General features: G+C 42.5%; 1 protein-coding gene across 1 annotated transcript in view; it reads left to right on the top strand.

The window, feature by feature from the left end:
- T265_13344 (hypothetical protein) overlaps positions 1-23,117 on the top strand; it is a gene marked incomplete at both ends in the record, with an annotated part of 62,278 nt that overhangs the window by 37,868 nt on the left and 1,293 nt on the right. The window contains 7 exons of the mRNA XM_009168455.1: positions 855-1,001; positions 5,505-5,612; positions 10,499-10,726; positions 13,925-14,079; positions 18,156-18,296; positions 19,064-19,295; positions 19,388-19,726. Of these exons, the coding sequence (XP_009166719.1) occupies positions 855-1,001; positions 5,505-5,612; positions 10,499-10,726; positions 13,925-14,079; positions 18,156-18,296; positions 19,064-19,295; positions 19,388-19,726 (1,350 nt within the window). The remainder of the gene's footprint in view (positions 1-854; positions 1,002-5,504; positions 5,613-10,498; positions 10,727-13,924; positions 14,080-18,155; positions 18,297-19,063; positions 19,296-19,387; positions 19,727-23,117) is intronic.

Genomic DNA, 23,117 nt, shown 5'->3' with positions numbered 1-23,117 from the left:
CTGAGGTGCGCAAACCGTCACACCACGGTGAGGTCCAGTCTCTTCGTGACGGGGTATCGGAGTAGTTAAGAATTTATCTAGAAAATTATCTCTGAAAAAGTTGTTCCAAGGTCAACCGTATGCTTTGAGGTTGCCACGTATCAGAAAGTTTAATATTCAGTCTTGCATAAGTCCTTCCCAAACCAAATATAATAGGCAGCGATTCTGCACAGGACGTAAGGATAACTATGAGATAACAGGCTTCGTGAAAAGTCACAGTTTTGCTGCCACTGAGGTAACCATTCTGAGTGTTTACGAGTCAGACCAGGAATTAAGGGACGGCAGTGAAGCATCAGTGTTGAACACTGATGCATGCTGTCGATGATGATGATTAAGGGACAAATAAATGCATGGCATTCTCCGATGACTTCCAATAGAGGAAGGAGATTACGTAATCCGAACGTTAATGTTCTCATCGTTTTCATACCTGAGCAATTTGTGAATAGCTCGGGTCATCAAAATGATAATCCAAAATATTATGCGCTCGGTTATCCAAGCCAGTAGTGGTGCCAAGCGCACCGATTATTTACCTCGCGCTTCATCCGTATTTCTTCTAACTGGTCTCAGTGACAGCTAGTTCTGGAATAGTAGGCGTAATTTCAAAATCAAATAACATTCGACGGTTTAGTTTTAGTCCAACACAGATGTATGAGTGTGTTGAAAATCCTGAACCACTTGTTGGCCTGGAAGGAGCAATTGCTAAAAACGATCGTTTTATTAACCAAGTGCGTTTTGTGTACAGCTTGCAGGAAATTGGCGGCAACAATCTATATTTGTTCTTCTTAAACATGCTGTGTATCCTACTTCTCGAACAGTTCCAGAAAATCCGTCATTCGCCAATCGCAAGGTTGCTAAAATTGAACAGACCGGAGCTCCTTCATATCATACTGGGATGCATCTGTTGTGTGATCAGTGGAGGCGTACAACCTGCATTTGCGATTCTCTACTCCCAGCTTTTTGATGTGAGTTTTCCACAGAAATGAAACCAAAACTGTTTGACATAATTACCTACTATGTGCTGCTTTCTGACTCGAATATCACAGATTCTAATCTAAAGATTTGGATAGTCACTACTCGTTCGGTAGCAATGGGGATGGAACAGCTATTGTGGGAAATGGACGTTTCAGGCAAGCTCTGTCATCCTTCATATCACATTTCACCTTTATTTCCTATGATAAATTGGTATTCGCTGATTTTTTTATAATCATTTTGGGCAATATTTGCCTTCCACAAAACCTAGTCTTACAGAACTCCTTCTCACCGATTATCTGCACAACTGCACTTGGTTATTCAGATCTGCTTTGTTTTCCGAACTGACTAAAATTACAGAGGGCATTTGTACAGTTGCTTGGTTGGAATTCTAAAACTCAAAGCAAAGTGCGCTATTGTCACTCAAATTCACGTGATTTTGCCGTAACTGTAAGATATCGTGGAACAAACCAGCTGGATTGGCTGGATCATATCCATACAAAAGAAAAGACACCAAGGCGATGAACTAATGCGTTAAAAATAACTTGTCTTATGTCTTTGTAATTACGAGTAGATATTAAATAATTCGCTAGGTACGCTATCCTGCTTATTAACGAATCTAGTGGTTAACATTCTACGTGTGAGTTTTAACGCTTCTCATGTACATAAAGTCTGATAGGTATGCCCGAATGTCCTTGTTTCTTGCGGCATAGTTAAACTGACGAAGGTCGTAACTGTTATGGAATTAGCTGGTTTCCTACTATAACATTTTCCCGGTCAAAAGCTGCAACCTGAGTACTACAATGAGTGCGTAGACTATACTGGCCACTGCAAGCATGTTAGAAAATCTAACGGAAAGCAATGAGGCGAAGATCAGTGAGAACCCGATGTGCAGGTGAAGATAATCGTCTGGGGTTTAAGTCTCTTTTTTAACTGAGATAGGAGTGTGAATGTAGTAATATATTTTCTCTTCAGGCCGTCAACACTCTTCCGTCAATCGGAACGGCGATAATGCCTCCTTCCGAATAGCAACATATTTGAAAATGTCGACTCTAATTACTGGACACAGATCGTCTTACATCTCATCGTGGCTGCCTGCAATTTATTGAATTCAGCTGGAATGAATCTGAAATCTACCAACAACCTGATGTGTCTTGAAAAGCATCTGATGTGCGTAGTAGCATCAGGAATAAGATTATGCATTATTCTATGTGGCATTGGCTAGAACGACCTACTGCATCCAAGCAGATCAGGGTATTGAGTCACCGGTTTCGAGGAGGATCCCGTAACAGAGACTCTTCCTGTCCTCACTGCCTTCTGGGTCAAAACTTTGCTTGTCGAGGTGGTATCTCAAATCAACTTATTCGGTTTAAGCAACCTGGAGGTCCATGTTCACTGAACAGACGAGTGAGGGCGACGTCTGATGTTCACTAAACATTTCGACAAAAATCGCTCATACCAGGTAGCCTGACGGCCACCAAGTGCAAGTTAAACATGAAACCAACTGGTACGCAGTTAGAGAGCCACTAGTTAAGTTTACCTCACATTCCGAGGCACACAACTAGATTCCACTGACACCATAATGCGAGCATGTCTGACAGTTTACATTTCTTCAGGCCATAGCAAGTCTGCTAGAGACATGCGATTCCATTATATTTGGAGAACTACCGTAGCTCAGCAGTATCAGTAGTAAGATTGTCTATGGAACAAAGAATTCATGACTCTCCTGAAGACGCTGTGCATCAACCCCCTTGGATGCAAGAAGGTCTACGTTCAGCTCCCGATCGTGTTTTGGACATCCAGTTGTTTTGAGAGAGACTACCTTCATTCCCTTTTCCTTTCACCTTCATCAACATGAGCATGCAAGCTCACTCAAGGTCCCCAAAGTCTGTGAAGTCGGAATCTTTTCAGAGAGTTTGCTCAGAGCTATTAAGTATGCGGATGTCATAGCTTATTCCGGATCTGATACCGCCGGAATGCAAACAGTGTCAACTTACCCAAGTAATTCTGTCTGACGGTTTTGTATGCGCCCCACACTGCAAATTCACCGCTGCAAGACGGACTAGTGTCCTGCGGATGGGTTGACTGAAGTTATAAACCGACCTGCATAATTGAGTAGCTGAATGAGTCCCGGCGTTATAGCTAAAGTGGTGGTTCCCCGTATCAAATAGGTGTTTTTTAACCTGTATCATCTGTCGTGTAGGCATAACGTCAAACTATTTGTCAAGGGTATTGTTAAAATACTGCGTTGCTCCCCCCATTGTTATTCTCGTAGAAAACCTGTTTGGCTGTTGGAGTCCTCAAAACGCTTGTTGAGTCTGGTAGGAACAGGAAATAAGCAGTGCTAGAGTACGCTGAATGGTTTGTAGGAAAAATAATTCGCCCACAATCGATGAGCTTATCACACCCCACGGGTTGCCTGGTGACGCGCTCCGTTTGTCAGTCGACCGACTTAGTGGAACGGCACACTTTGCACAACGTGGAGGGTGAAAAAGAATTAATTGAGTTCCTGCAGTGACTAAACAGCAAAGTACGTTAGACATTGTCGCATACTCAGCTTCAATGATATCAGCTTTTGCCTCCAATGCACCGCTATATACCCCTATTATTCCAAGTCATCGATGAACAATTTTGTGATGTTCTCTATGCAGCATTTATACAGTCGGCGGATGATGATATTGATCTTCAAAGAGGTTCTGATGGCTCATTCTGTTTCAATGCTGGGCGAACTATTATTATCAATCTGCGAATCATCATTATTCGACTGTTAATGACATTTCAACAGGGTTTTCTAAACAGGGGTTATCTGCTACGCAAGAAAGTCCTCATGCCGATATTCTCAAAGTAAATTCACTGAATTTTTAGTGTATCTAGTGATAATTGATAAACAGGGATCTTAGTTTTATCTGGCCGTATGTAGTGCGCGAATGCCTCAAAAAACTGCCGCGTTGGTTCTCTCTCACTCTGAGTAGTCCTACTAGCGAAATTTTGATCGCTCCCGATTTTGAACCCCATTCTGCAACTGATGGAAAACAACCTATTTTGGGTCATAAGTTTCGACCGTTCCTGACAGGCGCTCATACCAGCGCAGGTAATTTCGCATTAGACCGTGTTCAATTACAATAGTGTTTGCTCTGCATCGGAATTCCGCGATCGGGATTCGGGTGTCCATTTCATCCAGAGGATTTCACTCAAATAGGACAGGTGAAATCGGTCGAGAACCCGAACACATCATCTGCATAACATCCACGTCTTGCTGCTATACAGTAGTGAGGTCTCTCAAAGACAGTACACAAGCGATGATCTCCCCGGATGCGTTTCTCATGGCGATTAGTCGCCTTGCTGAAATATGAAACTCCTATGTTTATCACCTCATCAAATGTCACGTCATGCGGATAGTATGCTGCCGAGATAGCAAATATCTCCGCAGCACACCATCTTTTGGAAGTCGTCCACCTCCAAATTCTGCAATAGCAAGTAAAGAGGTTCCTTCTGGAGAATCACTCCTCCCAGCTGAAAGGTTTTCGCAGGCAAGATGTTCAGTCATCGTACCCTCTCAATTTGCAGTTGGTTTATGACCATCGGAAGTTCTGTGAATGCACGTAATTTGACCAAGCAGATCACCTTTTTGGGCGGATGGGCTATGCAGCTCAAATCAACATCTGCTGTCCGGTTGAGTAGTGTTAAAATGTGACGTTTGCAAGCATACAGAAACCGTTCTCTCTTTTCTAACTAGTTCACCGGTTTGTTCAACTTCTACCAGCTGAATCTATTGGACTAGCGGTCAATACAGTTCTTCCAGTCCAGTAGAAAAACTCCTTGGGGCAACCGAGATTCACTTACGGCTAAAGCTCTTCCATTCTTCTGGCCCGAATTCGATTTTGATTTTTAGCTGGTGTTTTACGAGCTTGATCCTGGCGAGTTGAGTTGCGTATGCTGAATCCTGAGGTGTCTTGGCGACCGCCAAGCATGACATCAGGGTCCAACACCAATGCTTCACTTTCGTACAACCACGGGGTAAAGAATAACCAACATTTTGAACAGAAGACTGTAGATCATTATAAAGAGCTGATGTCAAGTTACAGGTTTTTTAGTTTCATTATTAACACAAGGAAGATCTGTGCTCAGACATTCAAGCATGAAGAAGACAGAATTTAATTTGGTTATCAGTTGTCACAGTTGAAATAATTAGCCTTTAACATGGCCATAATAATGTGACACATTATTCTCCTTCAATGGGAAGAAAAGTTCATCAAGTATAAGGTGCATATTATTAACGTCCTAAAATTTTCAATCTAACAAAACATGTGGAATTCCATGATTTCATGTGGATGTAAACCTAATACCATTGGTATCGTTCCCAAACCACGTTGCTCGACATCTCTAGTCACGCGTAAATAAGTTGACTTTCTTATCGAGACTGCTTTGATTCGGGAGTAGCAGACTTTTCCCATTGCCACTAAACTCTTCTGCTCTGCACTCTTCTCGACTTTCAGATATTCAGGCAGATTTCACTGGGGCAAGGAAATCAGGATCTGATCAATATAATCGTTGGAATGATGGCTCTCTTGGGATTTATAGCGTTCCTCGCCGGTCTCGGTCAAGTAAGTTCAGACTACTAATAGATGATAGTCGTGTAACAAGGAATTAGAGCCACTCAGAATGATAAGAGAGATATTTGAGCATATTTTCTTGGAATAACACAACAGTACCATGGTGACTACGTTCCCTTCGACCGCCCGTGACCCGTTTCACCCTTCTTCGGACCCAAATTTCCGCCTTATGTTCCAATTGAAAGCCAGATTGTGCGGAATTCATGGACCACACTGATCTGCAGATTAAATTGATGTTTATGGGAAACTTGAGTGAATTTTGGCTCAACCCCGCTTTTATGATATGGATGATAGGATGTGGTAGATATGGTGTAATATGATATCATGTGCTGTCATAAGCGAGTGATTCAACGAGGGTTAAGATGAAAATCTCCCGTTAACACCAATGTGTGGTTCGTCAGTTACGTTCAGTTTGGTGTCCGAGTTTAACACAAGATGAACAGAAGCTCGAGCCTATCTAATGGTCCGCAAGTGGGGTAAAACCAGTTTTGAGCTGTCTAAGCGCTTTCAGTAACTTTGTGGGTAGCATGTTCCATCAAGAAGATATTCAGCTCATTCAAGATGTAGGTCTTAAATGGCATATTGATCATATGACTATGTCTGCATGGAAGACACCTCTCAGGTCACCTCATGAAACCAGCCAAATTGCTTCTTTTGAGCAGTTATATTGTCTGGATGAAGGGATGATGATCCAACACATACTGTAAATGAATCCCTTTGAACATTACTTTCTTTAACTCCTTGTGGCTTATTTTTAGTAGAACAACTACCAGTTATCTGTCAGCACACTTATACTAAAAGACTGCCCGTGCTACGTATTGAAAGGTTGCTACCGTCATATTCAATTAGCTTCGTTAGCTGTCTATATTTGTTGCAAAGCTATGTCTTCAACCTGAATGAGTCGTTACGCAAAGGAATGAAGTAGCATGTATGGTTTCCAAAACATACTGTAGTAATTTGCGATACGACCGCCGTTTGGATCTACATTATTCATATCATAAACAGGCTAGAGCTGTTTTGCTTACATCAGCATATTTATTGCAGGGTTACTTCTTCGGTGTCTCTGGTGAGCGCTTGACTGTCAGATTGCGCTCACTCTACTTCGAATCAATCCTTGAGCAGGCAAGTCTTTACTGCATGATGTACTTTTTGTCGAATAAACACCTTTGCTTTAGTGTTAACCGCGTCTTAAGCATTCAGAGCCATATTACTGAAGAAGTTGAAAATCGTGTGATCACTAGACAGATCGACTGTTTCGAAGTTGGCAGATGTAGGTAGCATGTCACTGCATTTCAGAGGTGAGAACGTTCTACCTGCTAGGGACCTTGAAAAAACGATTTTTCCCTTGCGCAACATCCCGTTTGGCGTCTGGTTGTGTGTGCATTTCCTTCTAACTTACAGTATACGTTCATTTGCAGTGTCATATTTGTTCAGGAGACCGCTGTTAATGGAAACATGCAGTCGGTCGTTTCCTCTGAGTTCACTTTATGACAGTCTTGGGAAATCGATGTCAGCTTCGCTTTAAAGCATAGCAACTGTCAGTGTTGAAGCAATAAAACAATCTCTGCTGACAAAAAGGGAGGCGCAGTGAGTGCGGATCATACATTGTTCAGTAAAAAAAAAAAGAAAAAAATGGGAAGGGTGGAAATGAATGTTGTTAAGGGAATGTCTAATTCTCGTAGGCCATATAATAATCTAAATTTATTGCTGGTGCCGTAATAGATCGTGATGATGGATATGGTCAGTCTTGCTGTGGTGTGCTAGTTACCTTGCTTTTATGATTAGAGTGTTAAAAAGTTTTTACTGATGCTTTGTCAAGGTATTAGGGTGGTGCACTCTCTATGAGCGTTATCTCATGAACTGCATTCTCAGCAGAAATATGACATTCTGTCGAGCTGTTCTTATCGGAGACCTAATTTAGATCACTTCGTTTGGAATTCGTGATCTGTTGTTTTAGAGGCAGAGCAAATGGGGGATCTGAATAATGGAGACGATAAGAAGTCTCACTTTTCGTTCCATTTTGATACAGTAAACTTATTCTGCGGTGGGTCCTTACGGGGCCGACCACAAATGAGCACCGTGGGTAGCTTCATAACCTTGGATCACTCATTAATAAGCCTGTTTACTTGAAAAGCAAAAATATGTTTTTCCACCACATGTGAAAAAAACATATATTTGTTTCATACATGGTTCAATTTCATTAATGTTAGAAGTCAGTTTGACCAGACCTCTCGAAAGCGGTCGTAGTGGAGGAGTTGGATCACTGGACAGCAAAACACAATAGAACCTGCGTTCAGTCACGTACATGAAGTATAACCCAGCCTACCATCTATTCACAGCCAGTTGGTTTCTCTTGCTTAAGAGTTCAGTCAGGACGAAATGCGTAATCTAGATTCTGTTATCTTTATAAAGCGAAGAGTAGGTAGTTGTACCCCACATAACTCTCGACGGTCACAACTTTTGCCGAAAACTGGCAGGGCCTGTGAACTATTCTCGTTGACTGGTCGTGGAAATAACCTCGGATCGCAAAACATTCGGTGCAGTAAAAGAGAGCTTTGGGCATAAAAGCTGAGTGCTCACTTCCCCTTGAATCGAGTCTTAAAGCAGAGTATTATTTTTGCATACGCCTGTTCACTGTTTTCTGATTTGAACGATTGAGTCCAACAGTGATACTCCGGTATATAAGCTGCCTGTGGACAGCGACCATCAGTTGAATGTGGCAGTAGGATGGGCGCATCACAGCTTGATGGCACTTCTAAGTGCTCAGGTCATTGATGCTATGGGTTAAAATTTAAAACTAGACAACTTGGCAGCACCCTAATTTGATCCGTTTTCTCATTTGTGATCGTTACGTATTAAGTTACTGAAAACATCACCCTTACCACTGCCCTCGTCATCATCGTTATCTTCATCGTTACCGTCATCATGACAATGAATCAACAGTAAACAATGGTGCTTGGCTACCAAATGACCATCAGCAATGAGTGACCTAGAAGCGGGTGAAGGTAAAGTGTGAGGAATTCGTAACAGTCTCATGTGATCTAGGAAGACACTTAGGATGCCTACACCTTGGAACATCAAAATGACACATACCCGAGTACCATACCGGATCAGCATCTTTTGACAACGTTATTCGATGGACGTCCGGAGAAGAACCTTAGCCTGTCACTCTGGTTAGGAATAGGCAGCAAGCGAACCACTTTAATCCGTCAGGTGCCATATGCTACAGTCTTCAGCCAAGAAGGTCCCGTAGCGCTCAACTTGACAGTAACCGCTTTCATTTTATGTTGCCATTTGATTATCTGTCCTCCGCGATCCTTTCGCCAACGGTTGCCTGGGACGGGAACTCACACTGTTTTGAGCAGCCGGTGGTTGCGCATGTGCATTACATACCTCAGACATTTTAACCTGCGGCTCTAGCAGGTTACGGGTCACTCTGCTGCGTACTCACCGCAGCCGGCTAAATGTTACCGTGCTACGGAGACTTGACTGATCAAAAGTTAAATATAGTTTAAGGTTCTGACACAGGAGGTTCTAAGTTCCGTAGTCATAAATTAAGACCAGTCCTATAGTTGCTTCGTATGCACAGCTCCTTGACGTCAGCCTAATTCCATTCGGACAACCCAAGTGACACAGTTTGGCAGAAGTCTCTTGTGCATGGATTACGTGTACGTCGATTTCATGCAGTTCATTACAATCGAGGATTTTGCGGCTGTCAAAGCATGTCCACCGACCAACAAACTCAACTCACTCATTTCAACATGTTCTACCCTACATTTACTAACTAGTCTTCAACGCGATTTCGGACCTGAACTGTTCTTTTGTCCTACAATTTGCTTCGCCGATCTTTAGTCACGCCACATTCTAGATAAAAATAGTTCGGTTTTGTAACGGTTGTGTCTCCAATGGCGAAGAGGGTTCCTATCTCATCACTGGGGCACCTTTGATGATTCGAATGCCTAGCACAGGCCGTATTGGTACCGTAAAACATTTCGAAATAATACTGGTATTAACGTCTGTGTGGTACTCATCTGAGTGATTGGAAAGTGGTTCGCCAACTTGGACAATTTAAACCTGAAAACCTTCCGATATTTACTGCCCATTTGACCGAATCATTGGCCCTCTCCAGGGACTGTGACTGGCTGATAGGTACGACCCGCATCCAGAGTGCGGCACAATTACAAGGCTATGAATCACGTGCAGCTGTAAAATTCACTTTCATGTCTCGGATGGAGTAGATGGCGTGTACGTGGTAGAAAGCGAGAGTTGGCGTTCTCCCTTAAATTATAATACCTATATAAAACGCCGTATTTATAACAGGATATCGCTCATCCTGAAGTTCTCCAAATTTCGTATTTAGTTTCACTTAGTCTTGGTAGCTTTTAGCACCGCGTCGGAAGTTACCAAATTGGAATAAGGTGTGACTTTATTGGTAGTTGCCTCCATCAGTATGTGTTGAGGATATCGCATATGTTAAGGTGGAAACTACGGAAGACAGGTGGTTCTGATAGTATTCCGCGCCTTTACTTCCAGAAGCTACTGAATAGTTCACATATTATTCCATATCTCGTGGAATGGCTAAGTGCTTGGTACTATGCATATCCCCATATCCCTACTAAAACTAACCTGGGACAGAGTTTAGACAATGGTATCGACAACCGGTTAATCTGGGAGATCAGACAAATTGTGGTGCATTGGTTTTTCAACAAGAACTGCCTATTAGTTCTTGTTGACCACCTGGTGGTCAGCTAAAAACACACGCACGTGAAAGTAAAGATCGTTCTTCCATTATTTTTGCTAGGATAACCGATTTGTTGCACAGTAGAATCTTTTGAAGCCACAGTTGCATCTAACTTTTTCCATTTTTAAACCAAAAGGAAATGGGCTGGTTCGATCTACCAGAGAATCAGGCCGGTGCGCTCACAGCCAAACTTGCGGTAGACGTATCGAAGGTGAAGGGCATCTCCGGATCCCAACTCGGTGCATTACTACAGGCAATCGTTTTACTGGTAACTTCCCTGGTTGTGGGGCTGGTGTACAGTTGGCAGCTGACTTTGTTGTTTTTGTTATTCTTTCCGCTGCTTGTGATAGCTGGGATGTTCCAAGTGAGTCTTTCACACTCTCTTTCACTGATTACTGGGGTCTATGGGCCCTAATTCTGAATGATGTTTAGGTTGAACTTTCACTAGAAGATACTTTTATATGCTACTTTGGATACTAGCTGAATAGCACACTCTCTGCGAGAAGAGACAGGTCCGTGACAGCGAACGATTTCGATCCAATTTGTTACGTGATCCCTCAAGAGGAGAAAAGAGAGGATTGATTGATTGATGAATAGTGTGTTCGCTACAGTTTGCAATTGAATTGCGAATGTTGAACAAACTCGCCACTGAAGGGTGACGACTGCCGGCCTCAGCGAACAGACCAAGAACCAGGCAGCGCAAACGAGCTGCTTATATTCTACACAACTAAAAACAACAACACAGTGTTCTCTATTTTCAAGTCTTTTTTCCCTCTAACTTGGGGACATGTGACCGAAACGGTGAGAGATGCGTTGTGATCCTTAACTCTAGACAAACTGTCCTGTAGTGTGTGCTAATGTACTGTTGCGCAAATCCACTGTAAACCTGGTGCACGCAAACGCTTGGCGAAAAGCAAAAAGCACACCAAATTGTAGTTCATTAATAGGTCACTAAGGAATCACCCGACGATATGGGAAATGAAAGTGTACGTACATGTGAATATGCTTCCTAATATTTCGATAACCGTGGTGCATCTAGGTTGAAATTTGTTGTATCTTGCGTGGTTAATTTATTCGGCAACTATCCAGAGTCTACACAGAGGAACTACGATAAATAGAAATGAGGTGGGCCCGAATATGACATTGGTGTTCTTGTTCTCTTTCTCTTTCTCCTTATAGTTAGTCCGCAGGAGTTCCAACCAAAGTAAACCTAGTTTGTTTTACCAAAAGAATAGATTACCCATTAGGTTGCTGTGTCCTCTTCGGCGGTCCAGCAACGACATCCTCTTCTTGGGGTTAATCATAACCGAGCGATTTGCGTAAAGTTCGGTTGTCTTTGGTTAACACGAACACAATGTGCCATTGAGAGTATTTCGCTAAACTCAGTTTGTGTTCCAATAAACAGTCAAGCTGTTATTGGGATACAGTATCAGAATGCTATGCCACAAACCTTCATTGTGTGGTTCGCCTGGAAAACAGGTTACATATAAACACTATGTGAAGTGTGTAGCAACGTGAGATGCCGTCCCAGTGATTTGTATCACAGGCTTCTTTTTGATGACCGGGATTCCAATCCCTATACAGGAACACTGACTAGGCATCGAGGTTCAAACCTGTTTCTACGCATTGTTTCACAAACAAGCGCTTGAAATACTTTTCTAGCACACTCATGCACAGGTCTACTCGTTCCACATCATGGACTGGAGATACCCTCCAGGAAGTTTTACCATGATAACTGTGCTGTAGTTGCTAGACAACCGACGCTAAACCGTACGTGGTTGAGTAGCTATCAGCGAAGCAAGAAACTTTCGCTGTTACTTGAACTGGATCACGTGACTGAAGAATATATTCATTTCGATGAGGGATGTATAAAAATGTTGTTAACTAAGTTACCGAAAACAGAGGACAATTTCAATTAGTAGGACCTTGTCAACAGTGGAGAAATTTTGGTGTCCTATCGAAAGTTCAGGTTTCATTGCTTGGTGATTTAGTCTTATGGCATGAAGGGTAAATAGTTTGAAAATAGTTCGGAGGACGGCACTGTCAAACCCGATTTCGACCTTAAAACTTCAAAGTTGATACAGAATAAATCAGTTTTTATTGTTGCTGCTATGTAGTGCAGACGGCACGTAGTTCTACCTAGTGATGTGTCTACTTCAAATACTACACGTAGGCCAAGTCATGCTACATAATGGAGGCAGATGGGCAAGTTAGGCGAGCAGGAGATGCACCCCTCTTTAGCTCGGCCGCTTCCTGAATCGGTCACTCGGATAGGTTGGCAGCGATGGGTAACAGTCATAAACAGGGTTAGCAACCACTGTGCTTCGCCCTGCTCCCAGCTGTACCAAAAGTGCCCACGCAAGAGCCTGTCTTAGCGAGAGCAGGAACAACTAGAGATCTGTTTTAAGTATTACAAACACAGACCATAAACAGTATTTTCATGCAGTCAAATTCTGTGATGCCAGCCGGAAAAATGAACGCCCAAATCTGGTGGTCTAGGAAGGTTTGGCACTCCATCAACACAGTTTCTAATGTGTAACATGTGAAGAAGCCTACAAACAAGTCGTTAGTGACAGAGCTTACCTTAGTTGATATAGGCGAAACTTACCTGAACCCTTAATCTTTGACTTCTATCATCGCTCTGGGGCCAGGACAAGATTTGTAGCACAAGACACTGCACTGCCGGAGATATACGACGGAAAAAAAATAACACCGACGCCGTTTTTTGATAGTTTTATGCTCCTTACAGAGTAGTCTTCTCCACTCCAGTACCTAATTTTGACTGTGATGGAATTTCAATCACTAGAAAGTGGACCCCCTTCGTGTGAAAGATATTAAACCTGGTAATTCAGAGAGATATTTGTATCGACAGCTTTCCATAAAATAAGGAGATGAAACTTGCGCGGATAGGAAGAGAAAAAGGAATCAACTTATTTTCTAGGGCAGGGGAGTTGAGCGACTCAAATGCTTTCCATAGCAAACGTGGGGAAAAAATAACTCGTCAGCAACTTATCAGAGCATACCCACCCATACTAAGAATCAAACATCGCTGTTTGAGACAGAGTATTCTCGGCCAGTTGTGTGTTCCTATCTGGAACCAAACACAGAACCCTAGTACCCAACCGTGTCCAGTGAGAGAGGTGGATGAAAGGATTCCTGTGATTAAGGTCTGAATGTCTCGACAAAATGGCCTCCGTAGGCTCCCGACTTAACTCATTTTTTCAGATGTGTGCATTTACTTCGTTCCAATGCTTTATGTCATCTTTTGCCTCTAGGATGACAATATTGCTGTTACTGACTTTTGAGGCTTGGTTTAATAGTGGTGCGCTCAAAACTAGAATGAAACCTGTTTGCGTTCTACCCACTCGTGGAATATTTTCCCCAGATGATTAAGCGATTATTTCGGTTTAATCTATTTGACTTCAATGCAGTTTTTAAACTTTTGATCTATCCATGCCATAGTATTGAACTCTTGAATATTAAGTTTCTGGTAGGTTAAGTACCATGTAAACTAGCTTGTTGTGCCGCATCAGACATTCTCACGTTGTACATCTCAATGCAGATTCGTAATGCAGCCGGGATGAAACGAAGTGTCGATGAAACAGCAGTAATGCGGATTGCTCAGGAAGCCATCAGTAGCGGCCGAACCATTTTTGCCTTGAACTTGGAGGACTATTTTAGCGAACGATATCAACGAGTCATGGCTGGCGATTACAAGTAGGTTATTTGTCCTAATTCTCAACAGTTACTTGTTAAGATACCACACGGTTACTCTTGTCTGTGCCTAACTGAATGGTACTTCCGTCATCTGCTCACGTATTAGCCGACAGAATCGCTCAGTGTGCTAGTTAGTCGACAACTGGGTAGGAAAACACTTGATTCAAGATTCGTTTCTGGTGAGACGCACAAACAGTGCATATCTTTGATGGTACTGGGTGTCGAACCCAAGACACTTGATATGGAAGACCTTTATTGAAAATACACGAGTGATAAACCCAAAGCTTCAAACGGTGAGTCTGCCGCGGAGTTACTGTCCTTAGCAGTTGATTTGCATTCTGGGATTCCGAAAATACTGTCACAACGGATTGAACAGAAACTGCCTCAATGATTAGAAATTACCACGATAACGTTTATCGGCATGCATGGTACCGTTGCATGCGTTTCACGTATATTTTGTACGCCATTTAGCTTCTCTAAATTCTTTCTGTATAAATCTAACCAGTCATTATTTCTATAAACATCTGGTAAAAATGAATGAAATCCCTTAAATAAATAGATAAGATCTGCTAAATGTTCTGTTCGTATTGCCGTCAGTTATTTCATTTTTTCGCATCTGACCGCGTGTATTTATCTCGAACTGTGAACTCTACTTGTGGGATCTTTTCAGTGTTAGCTCTTCTTGAATAGAGGATGCAGCAGGCGCGAAGTTCTGTTCCAGGTGATTAATCCGCTATGGTATCGAATGATGATGCGCTAGAAAGGACTTACCAGTCGGTACATATGTCGGTACATATGACATCAAATTTTCCTCATTCATTTATAAATTTTCACTGACTACTTGAGAGGACGTTTAATAATATTTCTGATGTTATTCTCGGCTATCTCCATACAGTGATGTTTACTCTGGAGCTGAATCATTCGTGGGTGATCGCACTTTGCACGAAATGTTTTTACTTGGCCGTCGAGCTTCCTTTGGAGGCATAAAGGAGTTTTTACTTGACTCATTTTACCAAAGCCTTGAATGTTTGTATCGCACAACGTGTTAGGTCTATTTATATGTATGGATATACGCTCCGGATTATTTATTTTGGTGCTTCAGCAAAATATGAACAAATGTCGCATTGCCCTCAGTTCTTTCCCGTTATCCATAGTTTTTTTTTTGAAAAAAACGTTCCAATTTCTACAACTGTATTTCAACGACGGGTGAAGTGATCTCACCTTCTCAGACCTTAGGAGATACCATATAAACTCAGCATAGAAGTTTCGCTCCAACAGTGCCAGCGTGAGGCTTACTTACCCTTGCGTGCATCTTCGCTTTTCCACACATACTATATGCCCCTATGCAGAACACAGACATCTCGACAATCTAGTGATTTTTCTGCTCGATACTGATCATGGTGGTTTTAAAATTCTGTGAGAATGTTCCTAGATAATTCAATAGGTGGGCGCGTAGTTGTGTCACGAAAAAACTGGTTCAGTTGAAAGTAAATGACTGCTGGCCGTCGCCCGTCCTCCTCAAATCGATGCATTAGTAGCTAAATGTCTGTATCCCTACTCAATAAGCATCCAATCATTTCATTTTTACCGGATCCAAAACTTTGCTTCTCGGAAAATGTATTAATTGATTAATTTAATTGATTAATTAACTAATTAATTAATTACTGATGAACTTGAGAACGAACGTAGTTTTGTATGTGAGTGGAATTCGGGTTTTATAGACAGCCCCGCTCGAGGTTGTGTTTCATTCTTTCTGAAACTCAGTTTTTTACGAGTGTCTCGGGACGGTTGTGGATACCTCTTACCACATTTTTGTCGCTTGAACAAACGGCGATGGACCGTTTCCTTTTAACCAAATCATGCAACCATCGATACCAACTTTCTTTACACATCTCAACATTTACAAATTTTCCTAGGTATTTTTTGTACTTCGTTGTTTGGCATGTTTCATTCTGTAAACCGTAAACCGTAAACCTTAAATGGAATACTTCACGCAGTTGAAACGCCTGAAAAAGAGTTCATGTTCCCTGTGTCATTAAAACCAGGAGTTTGCAACAGGGTGCGTCTCAGTTGAATTAAATTTAAGCTGGTTGCTCCGTTTTACGTCCCTTTGGCGGTTTATTCCGGGGGCACCACTTTTCACCAAGTGACCAGAAAATTATTCCGTATGATGACACCTCTGATCACCTCTGTTGATCCCTGATTCTCCATCCAGTGTTGCCACTACTTTCACTGAGAATGAACTTCCTCCATAAGTACTGAAACTAGGCACGCGTGGCACAAAAGAAGTGCAGTCCACTGCGTAAACGAGAAAGACGCCAGCACCATTAAAGAGCTTGCTGATAAAATGATCCTGGTGTTTTGATTGGAGCCTTGCTGAATACACTTTTTGCGAAAAGTTCCAATCTGCCTTGACTTTCATCTAACATGTTGCATCGTTACTCTTGGAAAAACAAACATAAATGGATTTGCCCTCTTCCAAAAAGGCGCTGCTGAATGAAGTGCATTACTGCGCCATGATATTAGGATTTTCAGAACAAAATATCTCACCGCAAGTGAATTACACATCTGTTATACAATGAGTTTTTGTCAAAGAAACGACTAAAATACTGAATACAACCAAGTAGATTCAAAAGGATAGCAAGTGTTGAGGCGTGAGAAAGGGGAGGTCAGAATTGTTCACCAGACCATTCCAACCTTGCTTCATCCATAGTGGGAGGCTAGTAGATTATATTAGATCTGATGTATGTCCCCAATTAAGTGCGTCCTGGCAACAACTGTAGTAGAGTTTTGCTCACAGAGAGGAAAAATCACGAAATTTGCTGTGCTTAAGTTGATCCTCAACATGAATCGATAGCTACTCATTTGCAGAAGCCCCGAGATTGCATTCCCGTTTCAATATCTCGTCATTAAGCACAGAATCCGATTCTGTGACGCAGGAAGACCAGATGAGCCCATTGAGGGAAGCTTTAAGTCTCTTCCTGATTATTCCAAGCGCACCAATTTCTCAGCAGTGAATTCTTCTCAAACCGTGGGAAAGTTCCCATAAGTTTACAATGATGAGTCATCTACTGGCACTGCCTTTGTTTTGTTATCTATCCGTTGAGGGTGACCAGCATGGATTTTCTTATTGGGACGCTAGTTAGCCCAGAAACATTTCGACCAAGATCACCATGCCAGCCATCCTTCCCTGGTTCCAATCGACTTGGTGGTTCAGTCCATGATTCAGTAACATGACAGCCACGGATGTGTTCGTGAACATCAAATGGCTTAACCACAAAACTTAGGTGCGCAGTATTTCAGACTCGTGACAAGCTGCTAAATATACGAAGTATAAAATAGTGTTTGTTAGAGGCTGTAGCTTAAGTTTCCATCAGTTGCAGCACAATCCGTTTCGTTTAGCTGAATATTGGTTGATGCTGACGCTTGGCCCTTCTAGATGATGCAAAATATCGAAAAAGTGAATCAGTTTTTTTGAGTGGGTGACCTCACGCTCTGTTTGTCACCTTAAAAACGGAATTATTACCAAGATCTCAATATATCGAGATCCACCTTACTTGCAGAACCGATAAATTGACGTCTCGGTCGGTTGTGCACTTGAATATTTCTATGGATTTTATGTCAGATACGCTTTCAGTGATTGCCTAACTCATCCAATTGAGCGGTTATTCGACAGAAAGTGCAGCATGTTTGAGCTTCAGCATGTCGTCGAGAGCTCACTTAGTACCGTTTGATTTCAGATACCAGAAGACTGCAAAAGCCGTCCTTATAAGTAGTACGTTGATTCTCGCTGGCACAGTTTAGTCCACTGACGACTGATTCGGTTGTCAAAACGCTAGGATAGGTGCATGATTAACAAACCATTTTGTTTTCGGTTCAACCTCGTAGCTTTTGCACTTCACATAGTGACTGTTAACTCTAAAATTTGGCAATTAGTTTTGGAGAACAAACTAGGGTGAGAGGAGTGGTCGCAGGAATAGTGTCTAAACTATCCCTGTTTATATGTCTAATAACACGTATTTGGTATTAACATCACGAAACGAACATCATTTTCTGCCGTATTTGTTCAAATTAAGGATCGTCATTAAAAACTGCCTCCTCTCTGCATTGGTCTATGCCCTGAGTCAATCAATTTCAATGTTCGCTTTCTCCGCGGTATTCAGTCTTGGTGCTTACTTGGTCGAAAAAGAGACAATAGACGTTTTGGCTCTGTTTCGGTAAGTAACCCTCTCATCCTTGAACTAATGATATCGTCGTTGTATTTTCTCAAGGCGTGGTCGAAATACATACGCAAGGGATTGATTAAGGGTATGATTATTAAATTTTACGCCAGTAACCTGACAAGTCGTTGTTGTGGCCACCAATATATTAACAAATACTGATTAAGTTGTGAGGGAGAACGAACATCTGATGCTGCTCGCACTCCAGGAGAGTTAAAAGACGACTCTGATTTCAGATAAGGAAGAAACTTCTATTTCTGAAAACTAAAGACTTTTGAGTAAGACAGACTCTGAGGCAGCTTGCGTAATCAGGTCTACTTTAAATGCGAATAGATTAAGTGATGCCATGGGTCCGAGAATGCCAAATACGCCAGACCGAACTGGGATGGCTTTCAATTCCTACTGAAAGCTATTGGAAGTTTTCATTTTCCACCTTCTCTGAACAACCGCTGGTTGTTCACAATGCCTTTTTTCTACAGTCTCATTGGTAAGCGATGCCATCGGATTTGTGGAACGTCCACTGATAGTGGACTAAAATCAGGGTTTGGCGAAAAAAAATCTGTCTGCTCAGTATGCCTGAGGAAGTCAAACTTTCATTCATGATTTTGGATGCAGAGCAACAGCAGTTGTAGCGCTAATAATGAATAAGAAATGTTGTGACTTGCAGTAAACCTTGTGGTATATTTCTGCAGGCAACCGTATATATTTTTTCGATCCGATTTGCTGCAAGTACATCCGCTACAAATACATATATATAATTTCAGCACATTTTCAGTCTTAAACATGGGAGCACAGTCTCTTGGACGAAGTACCTCCTTTGGACCTGAAGCCAAAAAAGCGCTTAAGTCAGCACGGGGGATTTTGAGTACGATTGATCGGATATCACGAATTCCGAGAAACGTGGGTCTCGTCCCGGACGTGCCATTCACGGGAAGATTGTGCTTCAATCATCTCTATTTCCGCTATCCTACTCGCAAGGGATTGCGCATTCTACGAGTGAGTGCTCTTTCTCAGGGGAATTGTACTTCGACCGGTCTATCGGGCATCTCCAGAAATGAATATATACCTTTACTGTTATTCTTTCATAGAACTTCTCACACATTGTTGAGCCTTGCCAGGCAGTTGCTCTTGTGGGCCAATCGGGATGCGGGAAATCCACAATCCTGCAACTACTCCAACGCTTCTATGACCCGTCTAATCATGGTCCCGAGAGTGGCGTGTTCTTCGACGGCTGGAATCTGCGTGATTTGGCACCTAGTTGGATTCGTGCTCAAATCGGCGTTGTCTCTCAGGAACCGAACTTGTTCAACCTGACTCTAGAGGAGAACATTGCTTACGGAGACAACACCAGAAAAGTTCCCATGGAAGAGATTATAGCCGCCGCGAAGAAAGCTAATATACACGATTTTGTAATGTCGCTACCACAGGTGAGTTCATCGCCTTTACCCTCTCTGCCTGTTTTTCTGAGTACCGCCGGTAAAATTCAACTCTGCATAGTTCGTTCAATATCTATGTCCGGCACTTCAGATTCTGATTTAAATAGAGGATCCGATTTCCAGTGGATGTGCCTCCCCAAGAACTGTGCCAGCCTCCTTTACGGAAGCCAGATTGAGTGGAATCCGGAAGCGCTATCCTTGGAAAACCGTTGAATTTCTAAACGTATAATAAGGCCAAGTATTTTTTTATCAACTCAGGTAGACGTAGGGTTTAAGGAGAAATGACCTACCTTTTTTTGCTGATTGACTTGTTGGGATATTGGTATATATGGAAAGTAGGTGAAAGGATACACCAAAGATCCCCCGTTGGCCTGAAAATTACCTGTTCCTCTGAAAATCCCCCCAGAAAACCAACTATGTAGTTAGATTTTGCTTAGAAATGTCCATTCACTACACCCTTAGATGTAGGTCGTTCCACCAAAGAAAACTGTTTCTCCCGCCTAAGTACCACTAAATGCTTATCTAGTCGAGTCAGGTCACTCTTGATTTGGAACCACTGACGGACATTCTTGAACCCTTGTCTCCGGAGTCTGGGCCCATATTTGTTCGACCAGCTGGTACCTGGCAGAGAAAGTTTAGTCGAAAGTTTAATGGGCATCCTGGATGGCTGGTGTTCATTCAGTGGGCTCGTGAACTGGAACTCAGTCACCGATATTAGTTCTTTGAAGACCTCATGCACCACCTGGTTTGCTTGCCGGTAAAACCGTCAAAAATAGTCCTCAGAAGAAGCCTGATTAAACCCTTTCCTCCGTTCGGTGGCCAGTTGATATCCGGCCCTATCTCCACTAGGACAACAACAACAAGTATTATGCTTTTATTTTCAGCGAGGAACTTTCTGCACATGGTTCCAATTAATTTCCAGCCAAAACATTGCTGATGTATTGGCAACGATGTGGAGTACAGGTGGCTCGGCTGCGCTGCTCTGTTCGCAATCCAAACTGCCAAGCTTGGCGAAAAGACCAACAACCATCCGTTAATCTAATTGAGAGATGCTGCAGACATGATGAAATAACCATGCTGAAAAATGTTACTGATCTGAGCAAAAATGATGACCGTAACTCATTCCGTTCGGGCCGATCTCGGCAAAGATGAACTACCTCTGAAATTATATCACTGTTGTGCTGGCACACTACAACACATATGATTAGCTGATTTGCGGAAATCGGGATACCAGAGTGTGACCGCAGAACGTGTGCCAGATTCAGCATAGCTCGTACCTACACGGAAGGCCAGAAAATGATTGCTCGGTCCGCTGGTGAATGGCTCTCATAATAGTCGAGTCGGAGACACAGAAAATCTTACTCCTTGATGGACCGTTCTCCTCCACGACCTGATGTTCCTCCATGGATATTGGAACCATACCGATGAAACCTGTCTGCTGCGACAAACAAGGAGTGACGTTGTATAAATCAATGGCTGACGATTTATTCTGGGTGGACATCAATGTTGCCTTTATGTTGTCCCTAGGCTCTTTATCAGAATTCATCCCCTCTTGTCTGATTCCTCTTTAATCGCTACTGGATCCCGTCAAGCATATCCAGTTTCCTCCTTCTTTTGTTCGTTCTGTTTATCTTTTGGTCGTAGACGTTTCATAACCAAACAGTCTCATGACTAAGCTACGCAGAGGACGCTGTCCCGTTGGAAAATTGTCGTCAGCTGTTCCAGTCCATCCTGTATAAACCAATCAAGCAAACATATCGATACAGCTTGTATATTTCACCATTGAAGTGATTGCGGCTAGCTCAAGTTTGATCTTATTCTCCTATCCATTCTGACTGTCGCAGGCAAAGAAGTGTATGTAGCCATATGCTTCACCCCCTTGGAGACGAGCTATTAGCCAAACTGGAAATACTCTCAGAAATAAACTCATTCATGAAGTGAAGGACGGAGTTCTTTAAACTTTGGCATCTCTCGCAAGAGCGTACTGCTTAGTTCAGGTCAGAAATTCTGTATAGGTGCGAATGTATGCAGCGATCGTCCACTTGTAACCATCAGAACATCTCATATTTTTATGGTAACAAGGTATAAGCAACACAGGTAGACCGCGGTGCGTTGGCTGCAAGGACTCAGAATGTTCTGTGTTATGTGTCTCGACCAACTGTGCTAGCCTGCCTACAGTGTAACAGCTCAACTCACGCCAGGCAGGTTTTGATTTGACGAGGATGCCAAAAACGCTCAAAAAGATTATATCCAGTGTGTTCTAATGTGGGCCGACTCAACTTCGTGGCTGGTCTTCCTAGTGAACAGTTGTCACTGTAGTCACAGTCAAAGTGGTGCAAACCCGTGACACGTTTGTCCCTTTTACCGTCCGTACGTTTCAATCCCCCTACCGCATTTTAACGAATCTTATGATAACAGATATGATGTTTTGCCTTTCTGGCCTAATTACCATGTTGGCTGATGAGGGGTTAAATGGGGCGTAGATTCTCGTGGAGAAATCAGTAGCGTCGGTAGTGGGCATAAATAGCTGCTAACCAATACTTAGTTAACTGATGTTAACAAAAGCAATGTCACCAAATAGATTGTTTGTAAACATGCCAAGCCCAGTTAGTTCGAAGGATAAATAAGAAGGGGTATTATATCAGCACACGCCAACTTCATCAGAAAACTACGATATGTATATTTGTGGAATACCAGTTGACACACACAGAAATCTGAGTTATTACGCGATAACTTGCCAATCGGCGATTCTGTCCGACAACGTAATGTACGTTATGACATCACCCACTGGCATGTTTGAACATCCAACTCAAAACAAGCATTCTGGCTGTCAATGTATCGAAATTTTGCTAGCTCGGGTGCGTTTACTTGTGGCTTATCAGGTCTGTTGGCCGAGCGTGGCAATTGCCTTGCAAACGTTTCATCTCCAGTCAAGGAGATATCGTCAGTAAGCAGATGAGTGCGTACGTGTACAAACCAATTGTTAATTTCGGTGAACAGATCAACGGTCATCTAGTCAAACGCTAGGAGGCATTCTAGTTGTTAGCTACTGTTGTCCCAACTAATACACAACGAAGTTTACCGTCCCATAAGCACACCATACAATTTCCACTACAGGCAATTTGACAGTCTCACTGCAAACGCGCATTAGTGGATTCCACGTCCTACTTCACATTTTCTTCTAAACGGGTAGTACATGCGACCAGTCAGCATCTAGTGAGAAAAACGAGGTTAATCTGTAAAATTCAATCACTGCAAAGACGTAGGCAGGTATTTCGCAACTACACCAATGCGTAGGAAGATAAAACCGAAAACCGCTGATAATTTTGTCTATCAATAAGAGATGGAATAGGCCCTAGGCTTGTCGTGTTTATATATATAT

This window comes from Opisthorchis viverrini, assembly GCF_000715545.1.
Source record: "Opisthorchis viverrini unplaced genomic scaffold opera_v5_57, whole genome shotgun sequence".
NCBI lineage: Eukaryota > Metazoa > Platyhelminthes > Trematoda > Opisthorchiida > Opisthorchiidae > Opisthorchis > Opisthorchis viverrini.
Note: the sequence above shows the minus strand (reverse complement) of the source record. Positions and strands in the feature narration are given on the sequence as shown.